Genomic DNA, 13585 nt, shown 5'->3' with positions numbered 1-13585 from the left:
AATTTCAAAAGTGGAGTAGGAATTCTCCAGGGAACTAAGACGGGAGAGGGAATAGAGACAGACAAAATGTATAAGCGAGAAAGCGAGACGCTAGATCTTATGAAAGGCTCACCTTAAATCCTTCACCGGGATCACAGAGAGTATAAATAATTGATATCTAGCTTTATCCTAAATGGGTCCTTTTTCTGCAGCCGTTTCTACCATGGCTCTTGACGAGCAGCCTCCCCTCTCCTCCCCCTCCACTCCATCCCTTCCTCTCCAGCACCAGCCCCTTTGCTGTCGTTTAACCAGAGGGGACAGACACTCTCCCGCTCCACCCTGCCCCTGGCCGCCAGGGTGAACGCGGCAGACAAGTGCCTTTACTGTGTGCAGGCTCTCCAGCCTTGAGGATGGTCCTCACCCGGAGGCCAGGAAGCAATGCTCAGCTCTGCAAGGCTGTTGGGCTGCAGCCTCGGCGCTGCACACATGCTAGTGATGGGACTTTGCATATAGACAGCTATCCTAATGCTGGGGCGCCTAATCTGCTGGGTTTATTCGGTAAAAATAAGCCTAGGCCACCAGTCTCCCTGGAGTCATTACCCTCACAATAGTCTGCTCTCAGGCTGCTTTTTCTTTCTGAATCAAGGGCACAGGAGCATAAAAAGAAGGTGCCCCGGTTTAATTAGAAGATGAGTTGAATGTCACCTTCCCTCTGTCTTCCTGCTCCTTCCCCTCTTCCATTTTCGGTCCCTGGCTCTGGTTCACTTCTCTGCTCTTAGGCCAAATTCCACCACTTCTTTTCTCCACCGATTTCCCCTCTGCCTCCCTTTTCCCTCTTCCTTCCCTTTCTGCTGGTCTCCCTTCCCCTTCCCTGTTTTCCGCTCTCTCTTTTTCAGTTTCTCTTGGCTCTTCGTACACCCTCCATTTACCTGAGTCTCCCTTTTCCCATGGCTGCTCCTTTCCCTTGTCCTGGTGTTTCTCCCCTTTCATCTTTCGTCTCCCAGACATTTGCTCAGACTCACCCCCTGGCCCCCAGCTCCTCCGTCTCTTCCCAACTCAGCTCAGTGCAGTGGGACACAGACTTATCGATCGGCTCCAGGCATATTTCATGTTGCCCTTTAGTTAACATTCTGTGTATCTCTGTGATCGATGCCTGTTTGAAATGAGATTAATCTGCTTCTCTCCAGCAAGAATTAGCATGAACCCGGCCTTATACTTCTTGCCGTTCTGTACACTTGGTGGCCCCCGAGATGTTAATAAAATGACATCAGTGCGTTTCCCTCTCTGCCTGCTCATGTCCAGGGTTAAGTTGTTTAGGGCTGGGTTTTAATCTCCATCGTTCTCATTTCTTTCCCTCTGATTTGTGTGGCTTTTTTCCTTTTGCTCTTTTGCTCTTGCTCTTTGAAACAAGAAAGTTTTATTGTGCAGATTGATGCTTCCCCTCTGGGCACCTGCTAAGTGAAGGTGGGGCAGGGCCTGCGTGGCCGGAGGTGCTGTCCTCCTGCAGGTGTGTCTGCAGCGGCACGCGGAGTAATTGCCTTCTCCGCAAACCGCAGTCCTCCTCCCCCTCCTCTTCTTCCTCCTCTCCATCCCCACGACGCAGCTAATCTCTTAGCGTGCCAGCCCTTGGGAGGGAAAGGAAGAATAGACCAAGAAAGAACTAACATCTTTCAAGAGCCTGTCTCGTGCCAGAACTGCAGCCTTAAAACCTTCGTAAGAGCTGGATATAAGAACCTTTACTTTAACAAATGAGCACCATTAAGTCTGACACATAAATGAACTTGCCCAAAGTCACAGGCTCAGCGAGGTTTACCTGGGATTGGTACCCGGTACCCAGGGGCACAGGGTTCCAAGTACTGTCTTTCCACCAAACTCAGCCGTCTCCCAGCGATTCTAAAGGTCTCTTCCCCTCCCTCCCTCCCTCACCTCCCTTTTGAGGGTCCCACACTGGTTTTGTGGTTTTCTTCTGTCCTGACACACTCTATCCTGCATTTGCACACACTATTTTTACCACATGGTTTCTAGGTCTTTTTTTCTGAGTAAGTCATTTGGGTAAAATTATAATTCCCATTCCATGAAAGGGCCTTACTAAGGAAATCCCAAAAGTATATAAAATCTTTGCAATTTGAAGCAACAGTCAAAAATCAAAGGGGAAAAGAGTCTTCAGCTGCCTCTTGATTCCTTCCCTCACCCTGCCTTCCTGCTCCATGCTTCAGTGCGCATGCACTCACACACACACATTAAACACACCACACTCACAGAGACACACACACTGAACATATGCACACAGCGCTACACGTACCTACACACACATTACACACCACACTCATACATACATTGCACATATGCAGACAACAGTACACACATACACACACACCACACTCACAGAGATACACACACTGCACATACGCGCACAGTACTACACATACACACTGCACATATGCACACAACGCTACACATACATACACATACATTACACAGACATACATACACTGCACATATGCGCACATATGCACACAACACTACACATACATACACATTACACACCACACTCACATACAGACACTGCACATATGCACACAACACTACACATACACACTGCACATATGCACACGCTACACATATTACACACATACATACACTGCACACATGCACACACTACACATACACATTACACACCACACACACATACAGACATTGCACACATGCACACAACACTACACATAGATACACACGCCACACTCACACCACACATATTGTGCAGACACAGACACAGTCACACACCACACACATGTACATACATACACTGTGCACACAACACCGCATACGACACATGGACACATCACACACACAGAGTTCATTTTTGTGTCATAATATTGCAGATTCTGCAGGTGCCCTGTTTATGTTTCTCCCCGCAGCCTCTTCCTTCAAACAATGCAGTGAGTAAGCAGCTTGGAGAGAACCCCCATTTCTTTCATTGTGAAATTGCTGTAAAGCTGTGATTAACTTGGAGACAATATGATTTCCTGCTGAGGCTTCCTGCGCGGTGATTAGCAGGCACATACGTAATAAACTGACCTAATCTACAACGCTTTTCCTTTGCTCTTTCCTCAGTCTCCAGCCCTTTCGCTGCCTCTTTTCATTCCAGCCTAATTGGGCCGTTTCCGTTTTAGCCGGGCCTGAGCGCTCGGTCACGTAGAACATTAGCTGCATGAGGTCGGCCTCCATCGGAAGGTAAAGAAAACTGTTTCCCAATGACCTTTGAGATTTTCATCTATGAATGTCTGCTTTGTGCTCGCCCTTAATGAATTCTGAAGACATTTCTTTTAAGATGTGCAGCCTCTCCTGAGAAGAGGCTTGCTGTTTGTGGGGTCGCAGCACAGATGGAACCCGCCCTCACCACCCTAGTAAAGGCTGCACAGTTTTTCATAAGAATAGTACCTGGCCGGTGCAGCCAGCTGCCTGGGACCCCATGCTCTTTGTAGCTTCCGTCTCTAAAAGGAGCGCCTGTGTGTTAGCTATTATACATCTCTCAGCCACCAACCTGATCTAATGACACCGGGGTAATGAAAATTAATTACAGCACCTACCGTTTATTGAAGTCACACAAAGGCACTTCCCCTGTAACGCTGTGACCCATTTGCAGGTTAGGAAAAGGAAGCTTAGAAAAATTAAGTGTCTTGCTTTAAGTCTCATAGCTGGTTAATGGCAGACCAGGGCTGTGTGAACCCAGGGATCTGTGCCCTATCCTACACTCTTTCCACGATGCCCTCTGTCCTACCACTGAACTTGACATTTTCAGCCTGTATATAGCATAATGAATTTCGTGTGTCTACAACGATGACGGTTAAAAATGGATATTTTAAAAATATAATTTAAACCTCTTATTGGTTTAATAGCCTTTTTTTGTGAGGACTTCTAAATAAACAAAGAAAAGAGCTTACATTTATTTTAAGAATCAAAGATATAGACACCATGATTACTATAAATCTGTTTCTACAGTGGGAAGACAACTTCCCACCTGATGCACTAATCTTCTTCACGATACCTCCGTGATGTCAGACTTCTAAAATCCACCCAGAGATGGAGAGCTCACTACCTCTCTTAGCAGCCCAGTCTATGGTTGGGCCTTTTAGGCGTGAGAGGGTTCTGTTTTACGGAGTGGAACCACATGAAATTGCTATTTCTTGTAGGTCAGAATGGTCAAGTATAAGAAATTTTATAAGTTCAACCTACAACTTGACACCAAATCTGCCCCTGGGTCCCGTTCACTCATTTGCCTTAGTTTTGCCCTCAGAGCAGAACCATGCAGGGTTCTGCCTTGCACTTGACCAAAGCCCTTCAAACATTTAAAGGCACAGTTTGGCCTTGCTTTCTAATTCTCTGCTCTTGTCTAATTCTCCTTATTTTCTCCAATTGCTCTGAGTCCAATGTTCCTAGAGTCTCTACCACCCTGTCACCTTCTCCTGGAGGTGCTGTCGCTAAGTCAAAGGTCAAAGATCACGTCTTCATTCATTCAGCAAATATTTCTTCAGCATCTGGGACTCTTCCAGGGACTGAAAATACAGTGGGACCTCTGGGGTGTTTACAACCTACTGAGAAAGATGGATAGAAAATAAACAGTGTAATATAATCCCAAATAGTGTATTATAATGCCAGAGTATTATAAGAGTTCTAAAGAAAGCTTACGCAGGGGAAGGGCATAGAGAGTGCAGGAGAAAAGTGGGGTGGGAGGTTCTTTTAATGGGGGGCGGGGTAAGCAAAGGTTTAAGACCTTGAGTTGAACCCTAAATAAATGTGTTGCCCATCCTGTGTTTGTTAAGTAAAACAATGTAAATATCCATTGTTTTGGGTGACCAGAGTTTCTCCAAAAATAGAATGATTATGTAAGAATTCTTCTAATACCTATGATTTGCCTGTTAGATTGGAGATAAAACACCTTTCAGTGACCACCCAGGATCATGCTTCAAGAATTCTTGAGAAATAAAATAGTATAACAAAATCCTCATCTAGTTTTCCGATGTAGTCAAACACATCGAGATGCATCTGCCTTTTAAAATGGTTAGAAGGGAGGGGATATGGGGATATATGTATACATATAAGTGATTCACTTTGTTATACAGCAGAAACTAACACAACATTGTAAAGCAATTATACTCCAATAAAGATGTTAAAAAATAAAATGGTTAGAGGGTATTTCCTAAAAATTGAAATTGACATCCACAGAATTATGAAAAATGGCTACCCAGGTGACATTCCACTGCACAAATATGTTTCTCCTGTCACACTGACAGCAACTAAGCACTTTTTGAATGACTTGAGTTACTATTTAAGTCTATTTCATTTAAATCAAATTGACTGCTGTTTTCAGAGTTGAACGTGTATTTAAATAAAGACTGCCCCATTTCCCCGTCGTTGGCAAGATCTCCTGGTTTGGGTGTATGTCTTCCTTCCCTTGGCTGGTTCTTCCTCCTTCTCTCCTCTCCTACTTCAGCCACCTGCTCACAGCCATGCCTGAGCACAGTTGAGCAAAAAGGGTTCTTAGATGGCTGCCCAAGGCTGCGTGGGTGGGCACCCACCTGGCAACACGGGGAAAGTCAGCCACTTCTCAGCACTTCCCAGTGCCTCTGTCTCTGCTGCTGGCCTCGGTGTCCCAGCGACAGGGAGGAGATAGGCAGCCCTCTGCTAGCCTAATGGATCAGCGCATAGCGGTGGCCAGTGGCAGTGGGAATTCCCTGAAATGGTGCCAGGGCCTGCTGGGTTTCCAGCCTCGTGTCAGTGTTCCCTTTTCTTTACTTTCAAACCTCCTCTGGGTGGCGAGCCGGCTCCCAGGGGTCTACACCACATGTTTGCCAAAATGACACAAAGGTACCTTAATTTCCCTCTTTCCTGTTGAAGAGGTAAGCACACAGATTGGAAGGGCTAACAGGGAGAATGTCTCGGTTTGGAGGTTTTGTGATTTTCAATGGGTTCTAATGAGAGGTTAAGTACAGTCTGTTGCATTAGACGTGTTCTGAAGGCTTCCATCCTATCAGAGGTGAAACATCTTCGATGGACTCGGGCAGGGTCCTGTCCTCCCCAGGGCTCTAGGTTGTATTGTCACCTGTCACTTAATCCTGAGCACAGCTGGGACACTGCCACATCAACAGTGACAGTAATGCACACTCACTGCCTATTTACTGTGTGCCCGGCACTGGCCTAAATCCTAAGCCCTCATTGACTTGATTCACTCTCACTATTACTGTCCCAACGCAGAGCTGTCAAGTCATCGCCCACCACCACCCAGCCGGCCACAGGGTCTACCGCAGCGTGTACGCTCGGCAAGGGCGCCCCGCAGATGTCTTTTCTTAGCAGAAGTCATTGCTGAGAATGTTGGTGCCACCTCTGAGCTTGTCCTCAGGACTGTTTGGAGGATCTGCTTTCCTGTCAATATCCTCCAAAATACCTGTCATTCTAGAACCACATAACATGGTCCGTTTGAAATTAATTTTTTAAATAGGTATAAAGCCACCAGCCACGTAGATAATGTTATTATTATATTTTATTATTTATTAGAGAACACGGAAAGAGGCTGAAGCATAAATTTGATTTGTGTGTGTGTGTGAATTTTATTTCTCGGAATTTTCTCTTTGTTATCGAGTCTCACCAAGAGTTATTTATACCAACCCAATCTAATAATAAGGTTACAAAACTAATCAGGCTTCACATTTTCCTAAGCAACCACCACCCCCATATAATTTCCAGCCCTTCCTGTACTAATTTGAGTGTCATCTGATGTTGTCATCATCATCATTATTTTAACTCTATTGCAAATTGTCTTTATAGGATCTTCTGAAGACAACTTTGGATTTCCACAAATTGGGAAAGCTTGAGTTTAGTGGCATCAGAGGGAGTGCCCTGAGCCAGCAGGCCCAGCGGATGTACAGCGAGTTTCAAGAGATGTACAGGGTCTTCTCAGAGTCTTCCTACGACTGCTTGGACCCTCAAAGCATGGTAGAGCTTGGAAGAGCTAACTTGCAAGTTTGTCTCTTTCTCAGATGCCTGCAGCCCGTAGGGTCTGGGTATTTACTTGATGTTCCCTGTGCATTTTCTTTGGCTCTGTGGTCCCCATGGTTTTATTGGCAGAGACTACTCTTAATTATTCTTTGTGTCAGGAGAAAGATCAGGAGAGGGCCTCTTCCAACTGCTGACCTCTCCAAGCTGATGATACGCAGGGTTTCAGAGATGCTGAGGTGGGGAGGGGATGATGCTGGAGGCTGTGGCTGCCCTGCAGGTCCCAAAGCTTTGAGCTCTGAGCGGTGACTGCTAGGTGAAGGCCAGGCACACTGGGCGGAATTTCATTAGTGGTCTGGGGAGGGGTGAGTGACGCAGTAGCCTGCTTTTCCACTCAGACCCTGGTTCCCAACGAAATACTTAGGATGAGGAAAGGGCTAGAGCTGCATTTTCCAGGGTCAGGACACAGGAGCCCACGTCTAACCTGTAGCTCAGGACAGCTGAGACCCGTGAGTCCAAGCCTGCAGGAAACAAAAAGAAGCAAAAGGGTCAGTACAGAGGTAGGGAATGGAGTTCCCTGAGAAGGGAATGGCTGAATTGCTGGAGAAGGAATTTTGAGAGTATTTGAGGGAAAAGGAGAGAGAAATTCAGCAAGAATCTGCTCTGAGCATCTTCCGATGTCTAGGGGGATCTTAGTTGGCCAAACCCAGGAAATGTCACTTTCTAAAAATTCCATTAGTCTAAAGTAAAAAAAAAAAAGAGTTGGAGTACAAAGCAGGATATATACCATATGTTTGCTACCGTGTGATAAAACAAAGCAAAACAAAATCCTATGCACAGGGAAACATATTACAATGCTAATATGGTTGGGTTTGGGAAGTAGAAAAATACTACTACATTTTCCTACTTTTCTTGGTCTTTTCATAAAAATATGCATAGCTACTGTAAGGCAATAATAAGAAAGAATAATTCCACAAATTAGAGATTTGAGTTAACAGTTTCTCTGAAAATTGCTACATTCGAAGAAAGAGGGCACACTTTGGGTTGCCGGATAAAATACAATAATTGGGACATGCTTATTAAAGGGACATGCTTATAAAAAAAATTCACTATTGATCTGAAATTTAAATTTAACTGGGTGTCTTGTATTTTTATTTGCTAAATTTGGCAACCTTAGGAACAATAGCTAGCCGCTGTCTTAAGCAATTAAAGTGTAGTTAGAAGAAATAGTGTACACTAGTTTAATTAGCTTACTTTCCTCCTAATGGCCAGATCAGTTTGTTTACACTGAAAAAAATAGGATTTTCACTTGGGGGGTGGGAAGGGAAGTAGGGGGTAATCATGGAATAGCCCCATTGCTGGGGCTGTTGCTGCTGAGGTGGCTTTCGGAGTGGCCTGAGCTGGCGGGTGAGAGAGAAGGGGCTTCAGGATCTGGAAGATGGGGCACAGACAGGAGGGACAGGGTACCAACCTCACATCCAACTCTCTTTACCATTTTGCCTAGAGTGTCTAGGAAAAAAATGCTGCAATAATAGGGTAACTATCTACATGGATAAGCACTAAGGCACGCCATGGTGAACTGTGCAAAATTAAAATAAATCCGTGGTATAACCGATTTGAGTACACATGTTAATAGTAAAGAGCACAGCAGGATGGACCTTCAGAATATCATGTTTTCTTATGTCTATGTGATGTCTCTTCAGGAATTTGAAAATGATGTCTCTGAGTTTAATCAGAGAGTAGAAGACCTTGACCGGAGACTGGGGACTGTCTTTGTTCAGGCCTTTGATGATGCCCCTGGTTTGGAGCATGCCTTCAAGGTTTGTAAAGTAGGGGGGGGAGCCACCCCCATGCTTTATTCCCCACCCCCTTCCAACTGTTTTGTTCCTGCAGAGAGGAATTGTTCCTGTTAGAGCAGTATTGTGGGTGTCCCAGGGCAAGGGAGTGTGCAGAACTGGGCTTTTCAAGTTGGCAGCTAATGCTTTTCTGCAAACAGGACGATGTAAAAATGCTTTGTAAGTGAGTTTCTTCTGGAATGCTTTCTTTGGGCCTTATCAGTAGAGTACCCATTGAAAGTGAAGAAGCCTGCTGTGGTCACCATCCTAAATCCATGGCTCTGCAACACCGCGGCTGTTTAACCGCTGCCGTCAGGTTGGTTCAGGCTGGAGCAAACCACTCAAGCACAAGTAACTGGAGTAAGAAGACGCCGGCCCTGGCCCTGTGCTGCCTAGATCAGACAGTACACAAATGCGCAGGAGGAGGAGGTTTAGGACGATGAGTAGGTAGATGTCTACAGAAATGAGAGATCTGGGTTGTGAGACCTGAAGACTTAGTGAAACAGAACAGACCTTCCATAAACTGTGACGACACTTATTCTGTAGAGCCTGAAGGATTAGAACCAGGACTAATCAGGTTACAAGGAGGCAGATTTTAGCTAAGTAGAGGAAAGAGGTTTCTGTTAATGCTATTTAAAGATGGAGTAAACTTCCTTGAGACGTAGGTGAGTTTCCAGGCACTGAGCATGTCCAAACGTAGACTGGGTGATTGGTGGGACAATTGCAGAAGAGGCTTAATCCCAGGATGTGTGAAACCATGCTGTTCTAGAACACTGGGCATATATATATTTAACTCATTCAAGAATATACATATGTATTCTTTAGTAAATACCTACTACTCCATAACTCACATAGGAAGAGTTTTAGAATTTCTCTCTCCAAGTATTTAATTCCAAGAGAAGGGCTTATATGTATCTATAAAATAATCCCTTTTGCCATTAACTGTCATGGCTAATTGGGATGTTACCATTCAGATAACTGGTGAAGCTGGAACCCCATTTCTGCCTTGAGGATGTCCAGCCCTATCCCTCCCATAAATCCCTGTGCACCATGGATTTCAAGGCGTCTTCAAGGGTCTCACATATACTCTCACGTTGCTCTGTCTTTGACATCATGGTGTCTTTGCTACTTGTCTACAGTCTCCCTTAAAAATGTCATCTGCCCAGGAAGGTGCTTTCGGGGGTCTTATTATTACTCTTCTGATGATCCCCACCATGACAACATCTACATTTATGCCAAGGGCATATCTGTCTGGGTTCCAAACACCCCAATCTTTGCATTTTGTGGTGGAGCAGGGTTCTGAGCAGAAGCAGTGAGAGACCTTTCCAACTTTGCACACCCTTTGCTACCAGGTCCTGAAGCAACACTGCTCATACCCGGAGTCTCAAAGGGCTCTCACGGAGCAGACTCTTCTTCTTTGGGCTCCAACACCTCTTCTAAACAAGGCTACCCACCCAGTCTGTGCGACCTTGTAGGAAAACCATAACCATTCGGTCCCTTCTGCATCCTTGGTTTTCTCTTTTTGGTCATCCCACCAACAAGAAACCAAAGCCCTTCCCTCCTCCTTCAGCCAAAACAAAAGCTTCCAATGTATATAATTTCGTGCAAAGAAGTGCCTTTTCAGGTTGGGGAAGTAGGGACCCCTGAGTCCAGATACCCCTGTGACTACTGTAAGACCATTCGACCACTAGGTGTGCCTCAGTGGACATGGCCAGAAGGGGTACGTCCAGGTCAGAGAACCTGAGGCCGAGGGGGTGGACTGGCTGCAGTGGTCCCTCAGCCCACACCTCTGTACCTCTCAACAGGACGTGTGAGCCAGAACTCGGTGGAGACCTGCTCTCTCGTGCCTCCGTGGAGGGAGAGCTACTTCCTGCTGTCTCCAGAGATCTTGGTGATTTGGGGTTGGAGGACTGGGTGGTCCTAGAAGTCATGTATTGTTACATCCTAAATATAACTGGAGTCTCCCACGACCTCGTCTCAGGGTGGCATGAGGGTCAGAGAAACACAATCCAGCAACCAGGAGGTGATAAAAGCAGTTCACATTTTGATCCCGCTGCTCCCACCAAGGGGTTAGGGCAATTGTGATGCACAGGAAACGTCTGCAAAGTATCCTTGCAATCACTGCCTTCTGGGGGCATCTGCTCCCTGAAACTCTTTTCTTGGTCCCCACTCAAATTTTAGCCCTCCCGATTCTCCCCAGCACCCAGCCTATTAGCTTCATTTTTCTTCTCCGTCGTCACCCTCCATATCTGCATTAGGTCTTTATGATGTACATCAGCTTACCCTTTCTGACATCTTTCATTTTCTCTTTGTTTTACCCTCTACCCAGGTTCTTACAACACGGCAGGGTCTGGTATATCATTCAGCACACAGGAATCCCTCCTTCAGAAACAAAGGCCAGAGGGACAGACTATGAATATTCTGCCGATTCATAATTATCCATCCAGTTGCACAGTAACGGTTTTTTGACCCTCTTAAATTTGTGGACAGACATATGAAGGAAAACCCAGGATACAAGATTAATGTAACCTTGGAAAAGTTGAATCTGTGACTTTTTCCCTTCTTTTCTGCCTCCTCTGTAGCTGCTAGACATAGCAGGAAACCTCCTGGAGAGACCACTGGTAGCACGGGACACATCTGATAAATACCTGGTGCTCATCCGCATGTTCAGCGAGGACCTGGATGCCGTGAGGAGGATCTACAGTCAGCATGTCCAGGAGGAGGTGGAGTATGGTAAGCTTGTTGTCACATTTGAATGGGGGACATCTGTTACCAGAAAGGGTGCCACTCTTCTGTATTTGTTACACGTCTGCTGTGAATCCAGGGCATTCTCCAAGAGCACAACCTTCTTGCTTGAAATTCTAGACTTGGGTGATTGAAGAGTTCACTGAACTGTGCATTTCCCTGTGTCTAGGGCAGGATTGGCAGACTGACCCAGAGCAGTGAAGTCCTGACCACTAACTCGGGTCAGTTTAGTCCTCAGCGTAATGTATGAGTTGACCCTCAATCAATGTCGCCACACTGATTAATCTTTAACATACCTCAATTCCACAGTAGATTTGTACATGCCTGAGAAAAGGTTCTTCTCCCTTCCAACGCCTTATCAACCATGCTTTTGGAAGGAGGAACCAGCAGGAGCCTGACAAAGGGCAGTAACACACCGAGGTTATTGTAATTCTTAGATGCCCTGTCTTGTCTGTTTGAAAGTCAAACACAAGTTCAGTTCAGCTTTGCAAATGTTTCTTGAGGCCTTGCTATATGCAAGGTAAATTTGTGGGCACCGCATGCAGAGGCAGGCCAGGGTAAGGGAGAGAATAATTAATCCTAACAGGTGGTTCTTCAAGGAACACGATTGGCATGAACAGAGTTATAAAGAACTGTAGTAAAACAAGATGAACTGGGCTGGGAGATGGGAGGAAGAGTTTATGGAGATGGTGGCCTTGAGCTGGACCCTGAAAGATGGGGAGATGGGCAGCCAGGGAGAAGAGGCAACGGTCTTGGATGCAAAGGCAGGAAAGGGTGTGGAAGGTGACCAGTCGGACCTGCCTGAGCCAGACAAGGTATATAGAGGGAGATCAGGTCAGCCATCGAGTTTGGAGCCAGGTCATGAAGTGCTCTGAGTGCTCTATTAGGGAATCTGGAATTCATCATAAAGGCAACGGGAAATTTTCAAAAGTTTTTAAGTAATGGTGTAACAGGACCACTATTTCTATAAACAGGTTTCACAGTGAGGTCATTAAGAATGGCTTCCACTTAGGAAGTCATCCCAGAAAAATCTGTTGGCCTCAGCTTTATGAGAGACCATCCTCCTGACTTCTCACAGTGGGATGCAGAGTTTGAAAACTCAAACACCTTCAGATGCATATTGAATTTCTGTTGTGCATAACAAATTATCACAACCTTAGTGGATTAAAACAACATCCATCTTTGAGCTCACAGTTGTGTAGGTCTGCAGCCCAGTTTGGTGTGCCTGGGTTCTTCACTCAGAGAATCTCAAGGCTGAAATCAGTCAACTGGGCCAAGTTCTCATCTGGGGTCTCTGAGGGAAAAATCTACTTCCCAGCTCATTTTTGTTGGTAGAATCCAGTTCCTTGTGACTGCAAGACTGAGGTCTCTGTGTCCTTTTTGGCTGTCAGCCGGGGCCTGCTCTCAGAGATTAGAAGCCCTCCCGTCCCTAACCACATAGCCACCCCATCTTCGAGCCAGTAATGGCACGTTGAATCCTTCTCATGCTTCAGATCCCTGACTTCCCCTTCTGCCAATAACCAGAGAAAACTCTTCTCTTCAAGGCCTCACCTGATTAAGTCAGGTGCACCCAGGGTCATCTCCCATTTGCCATATAATGTAACGTCATCACAGGAGTGATATCTCATCACATTCGGTTTCCACCTGTACTTAAAGAGGAGAGACTCATGCAAGGGTGAGGGTCATTGGGTGTCATCTTAGAATTTTGCCTACCACGGAAGCCAAGTAGAAAATGACAGTGTTGGACCTGGGCTGAGTGTAAGGCATCAGGGAGTGGTGGGGTCCGTGGTCAACTAAAGGACAAGACCAATATTCACCTCCTACAGTTAGTTAGAAAGGGGGCTGATGGTTGCCAGATTTCCCAGTTTTATCAGAGAAGCTGGAAACTGAGGGGTTTTTTTAAATGGAATCTTACAATTGTTAATTTTGACAACTGATTATAAGCAAACAAACCCACTGAATGGACTGAAGTAAGAATATCCAGGCTGTGCTAACTCTGGTCAAGGGCTTCGTAATCCACATGGCCTGTCTCA

The 13585-nt window shown here is 45.7% G+C and overlaps 1 protein-coding gene across 1 annotated transcript in view; it reads left to right on the top strand.

Moving 5' to 3' along the window:
* Positions 1-13585, top strand: part of DNAH9 (dynein axonemal heavy chain 9) — a 298166-nt gene that overhangs the window by 21426 nt on the left and 263155 nt on the right. Inside the window, exons 7-9 of the mRNA XM_057536174.1 lie at positions 6805-6972; positions 8676-8792; positions 11390-11540. Of these exons, the coding sequence (XP_057392157.1) occupies positions 6805-6972; positions 8676-8792; positions 11390-11540 (436 nt within the window). The remainder of the gene's footprint in view (positions 1-6804; positions 6973-8675; positions 8793-11389; positions 11541-13585) is intronic.

The sequence above is a fragment of the Balaenoptera acutorostrata genome, chromosome 20, assembly GCF_949987535.1.
Source record: "Balaenoptera acutorostrata chromosome 20, mBalAcu1.1, whole genome shotgun sequence".
NCBI lineage: Eukaryota > Metazoa > Chordata > Mammalia > Artiodactyla > Balaenopteridae > Balaenoptera > Balaenoptera acutorostrata.
The sequence above is the reverse complement of the archived record's forward strand: the minus strand, read 5'-3'. Positions and strand labels throughout refer to the sequence as shown.